Raw genomic sequence first — 15,524 nt, 5'->3', positions numbered from 1 at the left:
ATCGAATTCGAAAGGGATACGGAATGGAATGGAAGTACGTACAGTCAGTCGGCGTGTGCGCAGGATCGGCGCAGATGGAAAGTTGCGTGGAGGTTTGCGGAGTGTTCGTTCGGGGGATGGATGGATGGATGGATGGATGGATGGATGGATGGATGGGATGAAAAGCGGAGGGAATAAGGGGCGTACCGACCTACCAACCACCCCAGAAACGTTAGTAAAGGTTACGCCAATATTGACACTCGACGACGACATCCCGAGGGAAAGCCGGCGACACAGGAGCCAGCCAGAGCTGATGGGCTGGCGCTGCTGTATGCGTTGCACACCCACACGTATACGTGGGTACGGTCCAACACAGCTATATACACACCACCCACTTCATCCATGAGGAGAGGAGAGGAAAGGAGAGGAGGGTTTGATGGCGCCTCTGCAGATCCCCGACGCAAACCTCACTATTTTTTCGGCTCTATTTGCGCTACCTTTACGTATAAATACACACACCAGCAGTTTCGCATATTATAAATATTGTACGTATGTGACTATGTGCATGGGACTTCCAAAGCATGGAGACCAGCTAGATAAGGAACAGGAACTCAAATCGATGAATCGACAAAACTTTTCACAGTAATCGTACACGTTAGGTTTATTTATTTTTAGTACCACTAACGTCGCTAGTGCTCCTTTTGCACCGAAGTGTCATCGGATGTAGGGATGCCCAAGATCGACTGATCGATGATCTTGCAATGTGATTCGTAGAAGGTTTTTCACTGCTACCTTCTTATTTCGGGCAGCAATTCGTATAGATGGAGTTCCTACTCCTTACGTAGTCTCCATGTTCCAAATTTTGGCTTTTGTTCGCGCGAATTGTAATCGCCATTTGCTGCACGGCGTGATCAGAGCACTTGGATCCTTCCTCAAGATTTTATTACGCAGTGTTCTCGATCTTGATCTACAGAGTCTGTGTAAGAAATGCTCGAAAGGATTTCCCGGAATGATGGAAATTTTTCAAGTAACGCCCGATGACGACGATTATAATATTATTGGTTCAACCGAGTTCTAAAATTACTTCACTGGGGCAAGCTGGAGGATATAATTTGCTGCACCGTCAAAGAGCACGAGCTTAAAGTTCGCGGCTCATCTGCAGCTGATAGAGCCTGCAGTCCCAACAGCCAGAGATACCTACACAACGCTACAATACGCGTCGTCTCTATATAGACGTTGGCGCATGCTGATGAGTTTATAGGAGAGCCCAAGGGGGAAGAAGCTGAGAACTAACTCCCGAGGGATCGGGTTACCGGTGAGCAACTGGTCAGGAATCTGTCTAGAAATCTAGACGACGTATCGTAAAAAGTTGAGATAGATAATAGAGGCACGGAATCGGTGTAGATACTACGATTTTCCATATGTTACAGATCATCAAGATCTTTCAATTTACAAGAGGTCAGAAAATCCCCTCGAATTCGATATACAATGGACTAATCGATCATTGGACAATAAATGTCGCGGAATGAAATGGGTGATAATAGTAGCATCAGAGGTGTTAAAAACCAGCTATGTTTCGAAGCTTGACGTCTTAATTGCTTGTTAAGACTGATTGTTTAGGGGATTCCGATTTACAGTGACAATTGAGCAACACGCGTGCATAGAAATCGGTTCGTGAAAAGAATTTTCAGAGGGCACGCGCTGCAGACCAAGTATCGGGTGCAGATAAAAACTAAACCGTGGACTGCAGCAAGAGTCGCTGCTGCACGAGGAGTGCAAGGGTACGAGCTTATAAGCTGGACGGTTTGTGTATGCGTGTACGTATAATAAACGCGGACGAGAGTGAAAGAGAGAAGGAGAGAAAGAGAGAAAGAGAGAGTAGGCAAATGCGACGTCGACGACGGCGACGAGGAGAGGAGCAAGCAGGCCGCGCGTTGAATTCGGTACGAAAATAGCGCGACGTACGGTTCAACCAACAACAGCCGGCCAGCCGGCGGCCGTGCCGCGACGGAATGAAGCTACGGTTACAAAACGGCGCTCTGCAGCTTGAAATCAGAGAACTATACCACCTACCCAAGTCTCTTATACCTATAACCATGTGCTCTGATCCTCTCCAGAGTTCTTTCTGGTTAGATAACTCGTTGCGATACAGGATACGAGGAGATAGAAGAGAGGAGAGCACCAACGATACTACGAAAGAAAACCACGCAACGAAACGACGGTCCTTGAATCCAATTGACAAAATTACAACCGCGCGTGCTACTGCAGGTATTTAATTATACGATTGGCAAAAGCGCGGATCAAGTGTCACTGGATCTTTGGAATCAAGAGTTCAGGAAGTCTCTTGGAACCAGAGTCTACGGTTGGACAAATTCTGGTAAACGAGGTTCATCTCCAGACTTATCTTCACGGAATACTCGTATTTCATTCCAACGTGTTCAAGTGTTTTGATCGTGAAATCCACTTCTGACGACTATTTGCACCCTTGTTAAAGTGTCCAGCTGAAAGCCGTTTTATGGTCTGAAATTATCATATCTCAAGACCGATCGCGATCGCAATTCGATAAGAGGTGTTAAATCAGTGCCAGCCGATGAAACGAGACTTTCGAATTGAGAATTGGCGATATTACCGAACTGTTCATCCACCACTGGTCTGTATCCGGTTACAATTTCTAAATAACACAATCGTCATTAGCTGATCAAATATAGTTCGATCGCTATTTCCGGGGGCAGTTTATAGTGTGCAAGCGTGCAAATGCACGGCATGCGTAGGGTAAAGATAAACATTATTCATTGTCAGTATAGGCCAGTGGCCACAACCGTCACCACCGCCGCCTCACCTCGCCTCGAGGAACTTTGAAGTATATCTACTGGTTGACAGAATAATAGCCGGCGCACCTAAGTGCGTCTGACCTGTCTTGTTCTCACGTGTTTGCATTAAATCTTATTCCCCTCCCCCCTAGATACAGGAATTTGAAAACGCGGTTTATTATGTTTTCGCCAACGGCACGAAGGCGTCCTTGCCTCTTCGGAGTCTAAGATCACGGCAACTCCGGTTTCCACAAATTCGCGTCATCTCTAGTAGCAGCGTTCAGAGATGAAAATGAAGAAGGAGAAGTAGGAGTGGATTTGAAGCTCAAGCCACGCGAATAGCACGGCAATATCGTATTGGAAAACATTGGTCTAACTTCGTCTGGGTAGAAATTATGGAGTTAATTGGCGGCGAGACAAAGCCAGACGAACCGAAATAGCGTTTGGTGTTTGTAAAGAAAAGAAGCAACTGATCATCAGGCGTGTCAAGACTTCGTATCATCTGTCAAAACGTCATATTCTAAGATGTTTTTCTAAGATATATGAACAGAAGAATAAATTTTTGTCACGAAAAGATGAAGAGAATAAATAAACTAAAAAAGATGCGATGTAGAAGCAAACGTTGCTCACGACATCGTCGCTTGCAGGGAACCGCTTATTACACGTTACAATATTTTCTACGACGACGCACCAACAATTTATTGACCGTTAAATTATAACGCTCCGTTAAGAAGACGAGGCTGTCGTTGGATCTTGCGATACAGCCAATTTGTGCAGACGTAGTTATCATGTGTGGAAAAGATAAAGAGAGAGAAACAGTCCTCAGCAACCGTCGTGAAATCTATTCCACACCCTGAACTTTGCGAAACATTACTACTAATCATGGGAAAATAAAATTCATCGAACAATTTATGCCTTGTTCATCTGACACGTAATTCATCCAACGACTGAAATTGTTCAATGCAAAAGACGTTTGAGATGAGAAAGAAAGAAGAAAAAAATATCCACGATGTATAGTATATTCTTTATCGATGTTATAAATTCGTTGAACATTAAGTTACATTCTGTTAAGAGAAGAGAAAAATGAAAAAATTGTGGAAGCATATGTTGAAGGTTGAGAAGAGAGAATTCCAAACTTTCAACGTTTTGGAAATTCCACACGGAGTGTAAATTCATGGTCAGGATCCCAACCTAAGTGTTTGTTGTGAAAATGAGTCGGTAATCAGGATAAGGTGCAAATGTGTAATGATCCGTAACGGACTTGTAAAAATCGATACCTGACTAGATTATTTCTGATCGGATACACACCGAGACGATTATACCGTAAGAAGTAACACAAAAACCCGAAGAACCTTATCACCCGAATCAGATTCTGACCCAGTAAAACGAAAGCTCACCGAACACCTTATATTCAAGGATGAATACATCCTCGCGATCGTCGTTCCGAGAGTACCAATGAGAATTAGCGGCTAAGAGCAGCCGAAAGCGAGAATAAAGTCGGTTTATAATCGCGTTCCTGGAAGTCTCGATGAATGAAAGTCCCCACTGTTCGTGGGTTCGGTCTCCTTCCTCTCCGGCGGGGCGTCGTGGCCACAGGCAGTGGCCCCACGAGTTCCCAGTTCCCTACTTCCTCGGTAACGATCGAGGCTCGGAGTAGCCGTAGGTAAGCGAGCTACTCCGCCCTCGGTTTAGCTCCTCCTTTGGCTCCCGCCTGTGGGTCGGCCACCCTGACCCTGGCATCGAGGCATCGAGGAGAATAAGAGGGCGAGAGCTCTTCCTCGAGGCTCCTCTCTTCCCGACGGGTTCGAGAGACAGGCAGTCTTGCTCCCTTCTTGCTCCCCCTCAAAGCATGCGCTCCGCACTCGCGTCCGGCTGGCACGCATGTGAGTCCTCGACGTGCCCGTCAAATTTGACGTGTTCTTGAAGGAGGTACGACATCCCTCGTCCTACGGTGTATATCCTCGAGGGTCGCGTTTTTCTGTTTTTTCATGTGTGCTGCTCCAAAATGGCTCCTGAACACTGCCGCTTTCACGGTACCGAACGTGTCAGGGTGTCTGCCATGCCGGACCCGGGATCGGTATACTGGAAAAGAAGAACCGCACGTGGTAGAATTGTTCTCATCACAACCCTCCGTTGTCTTATACTCTCCAAAACTGAATCACCGGTTGATAATAGTCGATGCAATCAGTGAACCGTAACTTCGTTCAATCAACGAGATTGACACAGCACGTTTGAGAAGGACCGTCTGCACTAATTGAAGACAGTATAAACTTAGGTAACGACCAGTTTTTCACCGAAAATAAATAGCCAACGCTGCATGACTGACCGGGACAACTGCTGTTCCTGCATTGTAACAATTCTCATCACATCACGATTCAAATTTAGAGTACATAGGATCAAGACGATTCTTTCGTTCCCATTGCAGCAGCGACACGGTCCAGTGTTAGAGATTTGAGTATATATATTCCATTTCCCGGGTTCATTCATCGTCTTAATTATCCGGCGATCAGATTCGGCTTGCAGGCTGATGCCGCATAATCGATAGCCGGTTTGGGATTTATGGATGACACAGGTGGAAAGTAAGGAACACGCGGCGTTTTCGAGAGGTCCACGTCTCGTGGTACGGGGATAATTTAGGATGGTCTAAAGTCTGGAGGTCGGTCTAGACGAGCACGAGTCTCGTTAATTACAGCCGTGCCATGCGACGTCCTGCTTGGGAAACCGTCTATTATAATCAGCATCTCCGGCGTACACCATTCCATGCTTATTCTACTTGGTACAAAATTGGCGCTAATTAATCCGCACCAGCAGCAGGCTTCAATCTAATATCACCCCACCAAGATGCGCTTTTTACAGTGACCGATGAAAACTCGGGTTTTCTGATAGGATAATTACTCGCCGTTTCGCACGGTGCCCCGAAATCCAAGAGGAAAGAGTGTCACGTGGTGACTGTGATTTCACCGTCGGGAAAATCAGAAAACGGACGGACTCACTACAGTATGTCAAGACATTCTTCGAATTAATCTCGTCAACGAATCCAAGCTACGTAAATCAGAGTAAAACGTAGCGGAACTCTGTGAACTTTTCAAGTCAGTTGGAAACCCGGAAGAACTCGTTTCAGGTTACGTGCTACTTACCTATTTCCGTTGAGGTGAAAAAAAAACACATATATAACAAAAATATTTATCGCTGTACGAAACGTCGTAAATAAACGATAGTCCGTGGACTCGATTGGACACAGGCGAACACACGAGGATCTAGACACTTATTTTTTTCAACCAAACAAATCAACGAACCAACCAACAGTAGCGCGTCAGCGTAACATTTGGAGCATGGAGTGACAGTTTGTTGGATGCAGGATGAAGAGTCGCTGGCGTTGAGTAGCTGGTTACATTACGGCTGAAATGAATATATAGAGATAAAAGGTTGAAGCATGCCGGATCGTTTGACGTTTGTAGTATTGAGGGTAGGTACGTGCTGCACCGTGCCAAGTCAGACTCCGTTGGCAGTCCGTACCGACCACCAGCATCCGTAAGTTATACGTACATAATACAAATGCCAAAACATAACATTATTACCGTGGCAGTATTTCTTTTATTTTATCTCTTAGTCGTCCAGTCCAGGATCGCTGCGGACTGTCTTCTGCAAATAGAGCACCCTCATATCTTATTTCGAATCATAGTCGTAGGCTGTATTGTAAATTACCTGCAAACACTTGTAGTCAAATGATGAACTCAACCGCGATGCAACGTCTTGCGGGACCGAAATAAAGCTTTGATATACGGTTATCGTAAACGAATAATCGCACTCCAAAACGTCGAGCATTATCAGCTGAAGGACCAAGATTTGCGTTACCAGCAATGACACTTTCCGTTCCATAGAGTTCTCCTGAACTTTAGAACGACGTTTCTCATCTCACTCGACGATTCGGACATCGTAAGAGAACATCGTTGAAATAACTTTTGAATAACTGAGCAAGAGAGAGAAAGAGAGAGAGAGAGAAATGACTAGCTGTGGTTACCGTACAGTCCTTAACTATTCTAACTTCTTACCGAAAAGCAATATCACATTTCCTTGTTGTTCCAACAATGTTTAAACGTTGTTGAAACGATACTTCATTCTGCAATTGCTATCAAGTGTACCAGTTATTCACCCAGTCCCAATTATTGACCTTTTTTGGTTGTATCAGTTTGATCCTTGGTTCTAATAAACCAAAAAATAAATTTCTAGTATCTAACCCTCTAGCGATTGGTTTTAGTCGTCGCGAAATTCACAACTTCTGCCGTCAATTTATAATTATGGAAAATAAAAGGGTCGATAACTGGTTCCAAGCGTGTCAATGACTGGTACACTTACCTTATATCAAAACGAAATCGCCCAAACGCATGACACTGACAATTAGAGATCGGCGTGAAGTTCGTTGAAACGGTGGCCGACGGTAGTTGGGATGCATCAGCATCGGGACCAGGGCAACATAAGGCCGGGTTTTCTGAAATTCCAATCGCAGTGGGTGGTTTGGACTTGGGAAAGAAAAACACGAGAGTAGAACGCTTAATCACATTTATCTAAACGAACCTGTTAACTAGCAACAAATATGATAATCACCGGGCTAATATAGCCGAAGTTGAGACTAACGAAACACAATTTCCGCCTCCCTCGCTATGCTTCTCTCTCTGTCGCTCCTGCTACAGATCCATCACTGGTTTTGCCTTCTCTATCTCTCTCTTTCTCTCTCTCCGTCGGTAGCTTAGCCGCTATCCCTTCGGTCGGTGGATTTGAAATAATCCGGATTAACGAATACGAAAACATCGAATACGTTTTAACACGGCCGGCTTACGCCAAGGTATAGTCGAAGGAAAAACAAGGAAACGAAAGAAAAGGAACAGGTTGTAGCTATTTGCTTGTTCAACGCATACTCCTGCAATTTTAATTCCTTTGCCTTTTCTGATACCAATTAGAAGAGCTGCTGTTCAATTTTCAAACCGTTTAATCACTGGCCTGACCGTTTCTCCTACCATTTTCCCCTCTCGCTTGCCACCGCATTAAATCTTCATATAAAGCGAAGAAAAGCTTGGTCGACTTCTTTTGTTCCAAAAATTCTTCACTCCCAAGTTTACTTGCTATAACCCCGGTGCTCACAGTCCAGGTATACACAAGAGCCGGAAAAATCACATGGTTCGAAGAATACCAGAGTCAAAAGAAGGGAGAATAAGAATAAGAGTGGGATGAAGATGAGGAAGAGAGCACAAGGAGTGAACCGAAGTTTGTAAACAGAGTTCGTACGATGTGTACACGGTAGGCTGGTCGCCCATTATTTTAGGGACGAGATTTCCTTTATCTGCTTAAGGAATCAGCTGCGCTTTTGGTCCTTCTTAGAGATCCTTCTCGAGTAGGAGACTGCCTATAAGGATCACCTGCCTCCAGTTTACTGTAAAACGCGTTATACCCAACTATGCAGATGCGCAGGGTGCACACAGAACGCAGTTGCAGTCGAAATGGCAATAAATTGAAAACGGCTTGCAAAATCCTTCGATTTTTCTCTTTCATGGCACATACTTGGCACTCGAGAAAACGAAGCTTTCTTGAAATAAAAACATGAAAAACAAGCACCTACGTTTTTATCGCCATGTATAACGAAGGCCACTTAATTGTACCATAATACAACTCATGATTGGGGTTTTTAACACGAAACGAGTACTGATTCTGATTTTTTAGAGCGGAAAATTTCGACTATCGTTAGATAAATTGGTGATATTTGGTGTAGCGGTAGGTCGTTCTCGTCTTAGGCTTGGTCGTCGATCTATTTCCGTATTCACTGGTATAACCGCGAGTTGGACCCAGGAGACGATCTCCGATCTGATATACCTACCTACTCGACTGGACGACGAGAGTCCGAGACGAAAACCCCTCGGACTAGAGAGGAGAAGAATTATTATTAGTTTCCACCGGTTGTCCGCAGTCCATTTCAAAACGGGATAAGGAAAGGAGCAGTAACGGGGGGGAGGGTGGAGACCCCGTTCAGCTCCGCTTCCTACGTGATTGAGGAGTTTGAAATAGGCCGATGAGTAATTCTCTTTTTGTTTTCTGCACGCAAATGCCACCGGCCATGTAGTTGTTATGTCACAAACGAAACAACTACTCAGGCATTATCTATACATCGCATCTCTCGTTAAGAGTAGATGAATTCTGGATACACGCCCAAACCGTTCTTAATTTTTATTCATTTACTCTTGTTCGCTTTTATTTTACATTAGTTTTTTTTTTCTTCTCCACGTTTTTGAGCAATTTTTTTTTTTTCATGAAGTTATACCAAAGCAGCTGTAAATATAATAGTAGTTCTTACTATTATCCTCGAAAGTACAAACTCAGTTACATAGTTTTATAGATCCCGATAGTGTACTCTGAAACATATTGTTTATTCGTCTATTTTTATTTTTTTATCCACTTCTAAATTCTCGTCTTTATCTCGAAGACACGATTTCATTTAGATTTATGGACTAGTATTCTGGGAATAGGGAGATCTTGACAATTGATAAATCTATCCAATGATTAACGTACCTGAAACTCTCTCTGGCGATAGGAGTAGGTATATAATTGTCAGTAAAACAAGCCTGGTAATGACCGAATTGATTTATTTAGTTATTTTTCTTTAATATGTAAGTTTAGAAGAATTCTATTTTTCCCGCAAAACTATAAATGTATCTATGAACGTGGTAAAAAAAAAAAAAGAAAAAAACCAGCTTTGTGTAATATTTCACCCGAATGGGATTATAATTGAGCTTATACGAGTGAAATACGTGTTTCGAAACGCTGAACCGTTTTTTGTATACTGCGCAAAGAAAAAAAATTATAATTAGCTTTGAGAGGGAAAAATAGCTGCAGTGGAATTTGAAAATAACAAGCGACAACTACGGCAGAAAATAGATGGAAAAGATGCGCTATACAGCGTGGAGTTTAGCATTATAATAATTTGCGAAATTTAACTTGGTAATAAATTGCCGGATTATTATTACTATATATACAGCAACTTTCAGGGCGTAGATTTTTATCAGGATCACGAAGCAATGAGAGAAGAAGACGAGATGAAGAAAGAAAAAAGTTAATAATAATTCTTAATAATTTTTAGCGAACTTTATCGACGGTTTATATACGTATAGGGATAGAATATATCTCCTGGATATAAGGAGCGTAAGAATTTGTCGCCGATAAGATCTCTCCGACAGCATCAGCATCAGCAGCAGCAGCAGCAGCAACTTATAAGATGGAGAAGGGATCGGGGAAACGCGTTACATACCCTTCATAAAATTCTACCGGTATCACGATCCCCGGACGCCTGCTGCACTTTTACAAGCTAAAAAGGGACGTCGTTTAATTTGCGTTTCGGCTAAACGCACCGGCTATCAGCTAATTGAATCTTGTCACGTCACACCTGCTGGGCTCCGGCGAGCCTCTAGGCTTGACAAATTACCGCCACCATTCACACATAACATAGCTGTCCCAAAATGGTGGAAAAAAGATATTCTAGATAGCTGCAAAACACGCAAAAAAAAAAAAACACCAAGGATCAAAATACCGGAGCTCAACTATATAGCAAGCCCATTAGAAAAGTGGCTTAACCTTTTGAAGCATACACTTTTTCCTGCAATCAAATTCCCTGAAACTTGATTTATTAGGGTTCTCGAGGCAGATGATATCAAAAATGGGGTCAGATCTGAGAAATTATCAAAATTCAAAATAGTGGATTTAGTATGAGCGAATAGGATCAATTTTTGTATTTTCATTCCGCCATATTGGATCCGCTATTTTAAATTTCGAAATTTTTATCGTCGGATTCATTTTTAGCGACCCCAAAAATCCAAGATTACCGAGTCCCACTTTTCTAGTCCTTCCATAATCTTCCCACAATTACATTTATTCACGCTGTTTATCCATAGCACTCACTATATGTGCAGAATCATCGTAATCTCTCTTAAAAAATCAACATTAACATCTTGGAAGTCCAGTTGTGGAAAACAAAGCTGACAACGGTATCTCGAAAATTGAATATAAGTATTGAGTAATCCATTCAAAAAAAAGTGTCGCATATATAAGACGCTGTGCCGCAAAGTGTTGAAGGAATTAGCTAGTAACCAACCAATCATCCCGATAAGAAGACCGTGTCACTCGTCTCGAAAAAAAAAAAACAGTTTTCGAGCAATCCGAGTACGGAGGAACAAAATTTCACGAACAAGAAGTGGAATATGCTCAATGTCCCGATGATAGTACGTTACGCACATTGTATGTATGTACAAACACACCTTGCACGTGAGGATGAAAAGTGAACGAGGTGCTTTGATGGCGTTTAAAAAATTCTGACGAAGTGTAATTCTGGAGAACGAAGAACCGAACTTGGCTCCGGGATATTCTTTGCATCTTGACGATCTCCTCGCCTGTCCCTGTCTAATTCCAACTATTTCTCGCTGTCCGTCTCTTCTTCTCCCGGTGGCTGAGTTCTGGACTGCAGTATGTATGTATAAGAGCGGATCCACGCGTTATATACCGAACCCAAGCGCTGCAGCAGCGTCTAAATTTATTGCGCGATCTTCGAAAGATAAGGCATACCTGGGGACACCTTCAACGCTGACTCCCCGTTCCGTTTCACGTTAAAACGGACTCCCCACTCTGATCGTGAGCCTGCGGAGCAATCTCTGTCAGAGGTAGTAAAAAAAGAATGAAAAAAAAGAGAATGGATACGGAGAAGGAAACCAGAATAAGGAGTAGGAAATAACTCTTTCCCGGCCTGGTTTGTGCGCCAGTTGCTAATTCCGAACATCGGCGAATTCGGAAGGACCCGAAAAAACGCTACGACGGATGGAAGAGCTTTGACTTGGGCCGTCAAGTTGACGGCGATATCGGGAGGAAGGCGCCACGCCGTGCGATTGTGAAAAATAAATAAATATTACGCAGGTACCGTCCGACTGCTGTACACAGACTCTGCGAGAACCAGAGAGCACGTGAAACGTTCTGACGATTTCTATTTCCGTTTCAGACACCGTGCAGCGTCCAGCAGCGACACTCTCGCGTTCTACGGTGTTATTTTAAAAGTTGTATTTTTCCTCTCCGTTACCTCTTTTTTCAATATCTTATTTGGCCGATTTTTCCCAATGGAACCCGAAGCATTCCAAACATCTTCTCTGACCAATCTACTATCCTTTCTCCAAGAGGATGAACAGCGGAACGTTTAATGTCTTGTAAAACAACCGCTTCACCAATCACATTTTATACTTTATGTACCTGGACTGCCGTGCAAACGGACCTGCGGCTAGGTTAGGTTAGGTTAGGTTAGGCTTAGTTTACGATTCTTCTCCGACATCCCGATGGGATGCTTGCGAACCACGGGACGTGATTATAACTGATAAAAATTTGAGGGTCAGGCATAGACTGATAATGGTTAGACACAATCACAGAGAATATAGTACGCTGATAGAAAATGTGGTGTACACATGATCGTAGAGGTCCTCAGACTTGATTTACGGTTTGGACTTATCCAAGGCACGGTTCGAGTATATGGTTTTGACTACTTTAATGATTACGATGAAGTTTTTGATGCTTTATCCTGACCTTAAATCAAGGTCGAGGATAGTTTCCTCTACATCATTCTCTCACAGTGTACAGTTTGTCCGACACATCTTCGGACACTGATCTCTGTACTAACTGGATGGCTGACCAGCGTCCTCGGCTTGAGTTGATAAGGAGAAGACGACATGAACACCAGCGCTTCGACAGTTTCAATGGAACCAACGAATCACGTGGTTCACTGTGTATGTCATTGGTTGAAGTGACAGTACCATGTGACTAAATCCGTTTCCAACAGGCTGTCACCCACGTGACCCGTTAGTTTAACTTCGGGTATTTCAGCGCTAGTATCGATTCTTGGGGCTTCTAATCGGCACAAGCTGCCTTGTGCCGGAAGTTCAGGAGTCAGCCATTCGTTTAGTAACGAGACGAGTGTCTTCGCACTATTCCAATTCACCCGATTCACCACGTTCTTTTCTTTTTGCCCTGTTTTCCAGCGGTCAAAGAGAAGACAAGGGTCACGGCGGAGGACTGGGAGACTCGAGCAGCGAAAGCGGCGACGATACGAAGAGACAATCCGTGAGTCAACAACAGCCTTCGGCGTGCGCTGTCCAGCAGCAACAACAGCAACAGCAACAGCAACAGCAGCAAATGGTTGACCACCAGCACTCCTCGGGTATTTACCAGCTACCGCCACCCCCAACCAGCGTAGTTTCTAGTCCGCACTCCTACCACCAAGCCCACTCCTCGACGCTCAGCCATAGCCACACGACGACGCACCACATGCAGCACCATGACACGAGCAGCGAAAGCGGCGACGATAAACGCAACATCCACCATCAGCTGCAACACCATTTACAAGGCGGACACTTGTCCCATGGCCTCGTTCACCCCACTGCCACCCTGCCACCGCCACCTCCTAGTTGCGCTCAACAGAAGAGCCAGCTCGACTACATGCAGTACTACAGTCCGCAGGTTGGTGTCTTTGACGACAATTCGTTCTTTTTAGCTGCCCACTTCTCTGGATTCAGTGGAGAAGGGAAGGGAAGGTATCGCGATCATCCCGGAAGTGTGAGGTTCGATTTACATTTGAACTTGACCTTGCGATGTCGTCTGACAGATTATCGTCTCCGACCGTTTTACATGACGATGTACGTTTCTTTGCTATAACTCGGAATCGGATGAATAGACTTATTGATAGATGAAACAAACTTGATCCATTGCTTTGGCATTTATTCCACTCGGACCTAGTCTAATTTTGGGAAAAATCGAACGTTCATTCAAAACTCAAATTGCTCCAAGTGTTTTCATGTTCTTAAAAGAAACAAAAAAACTCCTAAAAGTAGGTATGATTTTAGAGCGTGCAGACTGTAACCCCCTTAATTGGGACCAGTTTTGCTATTTCTCGCGTACAACTCGGAAGGCGACGGCATATATGTAGCGAGTGCAAAGTTCGGAAGTACATGATTCCTGCACTCTATTAATAACGAACCGATAAAACAGGAACGAATGTCGAAACCGTAACTGTCACGTGTGATTGATTGTGCTCCAGGACTACTTGATCGGGACGCCGACCTCATCGGACCTGCAAAAGTCGCTGCCCCACACGGCAACCTCGATGCAGATGGGAGCGATAGCCCCATCGATGGGGGCCCTGAGTCCGATGGGCCCGACGACGATGCTCCCGAACACGATGCAGGGTGTGAACTCGATGAACACGATGTCGATGAACGGTATGGGGATGGGTGCGTACCAGGGAATGGGCTCGATGGGAATGACCTCAACGCACACGGGTTACCACAGCGGACTGGTACTGGGGGACTACCACTCGTTGTGACACTGGGTTCAGGGTAATCAGGGTAAACGTGATCAAGAAAAGACGTAATGGTCGATTCGCGGCTGGGTCACGCGAGCGTAAAACCAACGGACTGCGTCCATCCGAGTGTGCTTTACGCAGAGGCTTGGAAATATCTACGAAGGGTGCAGGAGACAACCAGCACAGAGTTTGGAGCAAGCGTGTAAGACTCGTACTCCACCTATGGTTTATGGTCTATGGTTAGTTGCGCGTTGTAAAGGTGAGCAAAATACGTCAACATCGATGACGCCTGGCGTCGACCTTTCTCCGTCGCAGGCACCCTGCAGTATTTTTCACATCTGCTATTCACATCCGATTAAGATTGATACCGTGGATAATAATTTCGGGTGACCGGGTTCCGCTTCTGCCCCGTAAGAATTCGTATTATACGGAGGCGTTGACACGGGGCACGCGGGGAGGACGAAGAAGACCGACACGGTCAATGTCTCTAGGTATCGAAAAAGACCGAGGTCTTTACTGACTTGTCTCTGAAGAATCGAGAAGGCTGCGGGCGCCTTGCCTTTCTCACTCTCTCTCTCTCTCTCTCTCTCTCTCTCTAGCATTCTTTGATCGGTCCCGAACCAGGATAAGGTATACGGTCCGTAAAATACGAGCTCCAAAAACAAAAGACGTTTTTCTTCGCATTACTACGTATCGCAATAATATATATATATAAATATATATATATATATTTTGTATATATTTCTTCTCTTCTCTCTCTTTCTCTCCCTCTCCCTCTCCCTCTCTCTCTCTCTCTCACCCTCTCTATTCTATTCTATTCTTTTCTCTCCCTGTCTTCTTTTCTTATCTCTTTGTGCAGAAATTCTGTCGCGAGTTGCATAAGAATCGAACAAGCAAGTACCAAAAATAAATACCGTGAAAAGAAAAAGAATTATCGAAAATCGAATAATTAAATGTATTTTTCAAAAAGAATGGAAAATTTTATTCTATAGTATAGGTAGTATCTATAAATTTATAACGCGTACCTATATATATATATATAAATTATATATCGTTCAGCTATTTCGAATGACTTTGAAATTTTACCAGAGAAAAGAATCGGTTAAAAATTTCAATTAATAATGTAAGAAAAAACGGAAATACAGTACCGGTGATACAGTGATAAAATTTACATCGACCACGTCGAATTATTTTACGTCATGGCTAATCATTATTACATATATATATATATATATATATATATATATGTATGTATATGTGTATATACATATACAACACGTGTACCGAACGAAAGTAACGTTTCTACCTTGAGAAAGAAAAAAGAAAAGAAAAAAAATATTCCGATAAATTAACAAAGAAATAAA

The 15,524-nt window shown here is 43.7% G+C and overlaps 1 protein-coding gene across 2 annotated transcripts in view; it reads left to right on the top strand.

The window, feature by feature from the left end:
- Positions 1–15,123, top strand: part of LOC124304952 (homeobox protein SIX1-like) — a 33,819-nt gene extending 18,696 nt beyond the window's left edge. For both annotated transcript variants that reach the window (XM_046763772.1, XM_046763771.1), the window contains exons 4-5: positions 12,842–13,319; positions 13,897–15,123. In XM_046763772.1, coding sequence (XP_046619728.1) covers positions 12,842–13,319; positions 13,897–14,181 — 763 coding nt within the window. In that variant the 3' untranslated portion in view covers positions 14,182–15,123. The remainder of the gene's footprint in view (positions 1–12,841; positions 13,320–13,896) is intronic.
- Positions 15,124–15,524: the final 401 nt, after the last annotated feature.

The sequence above is a fragment of the Neodiprion virginianus genome, chromosome 5 (genome assembly GCF_021901495.1).
Source record: "Neodiprion virginianus isolate iyNeoVirg1 chromosome 5, iyNeoVirg1.1, whole genome shotgun sequence".
Taxonomy (NCBI): Eukaryota; Metazoa; Arthropoda; class Insecta; order Hymenoptera; family Diprionidae; genus Neodiprion; species Neodiprion virginianus.
Note: the sequence above shows the minus strand (reverse complement) of the source record. Positions and strands in the feature narration are given on the sequence as shown.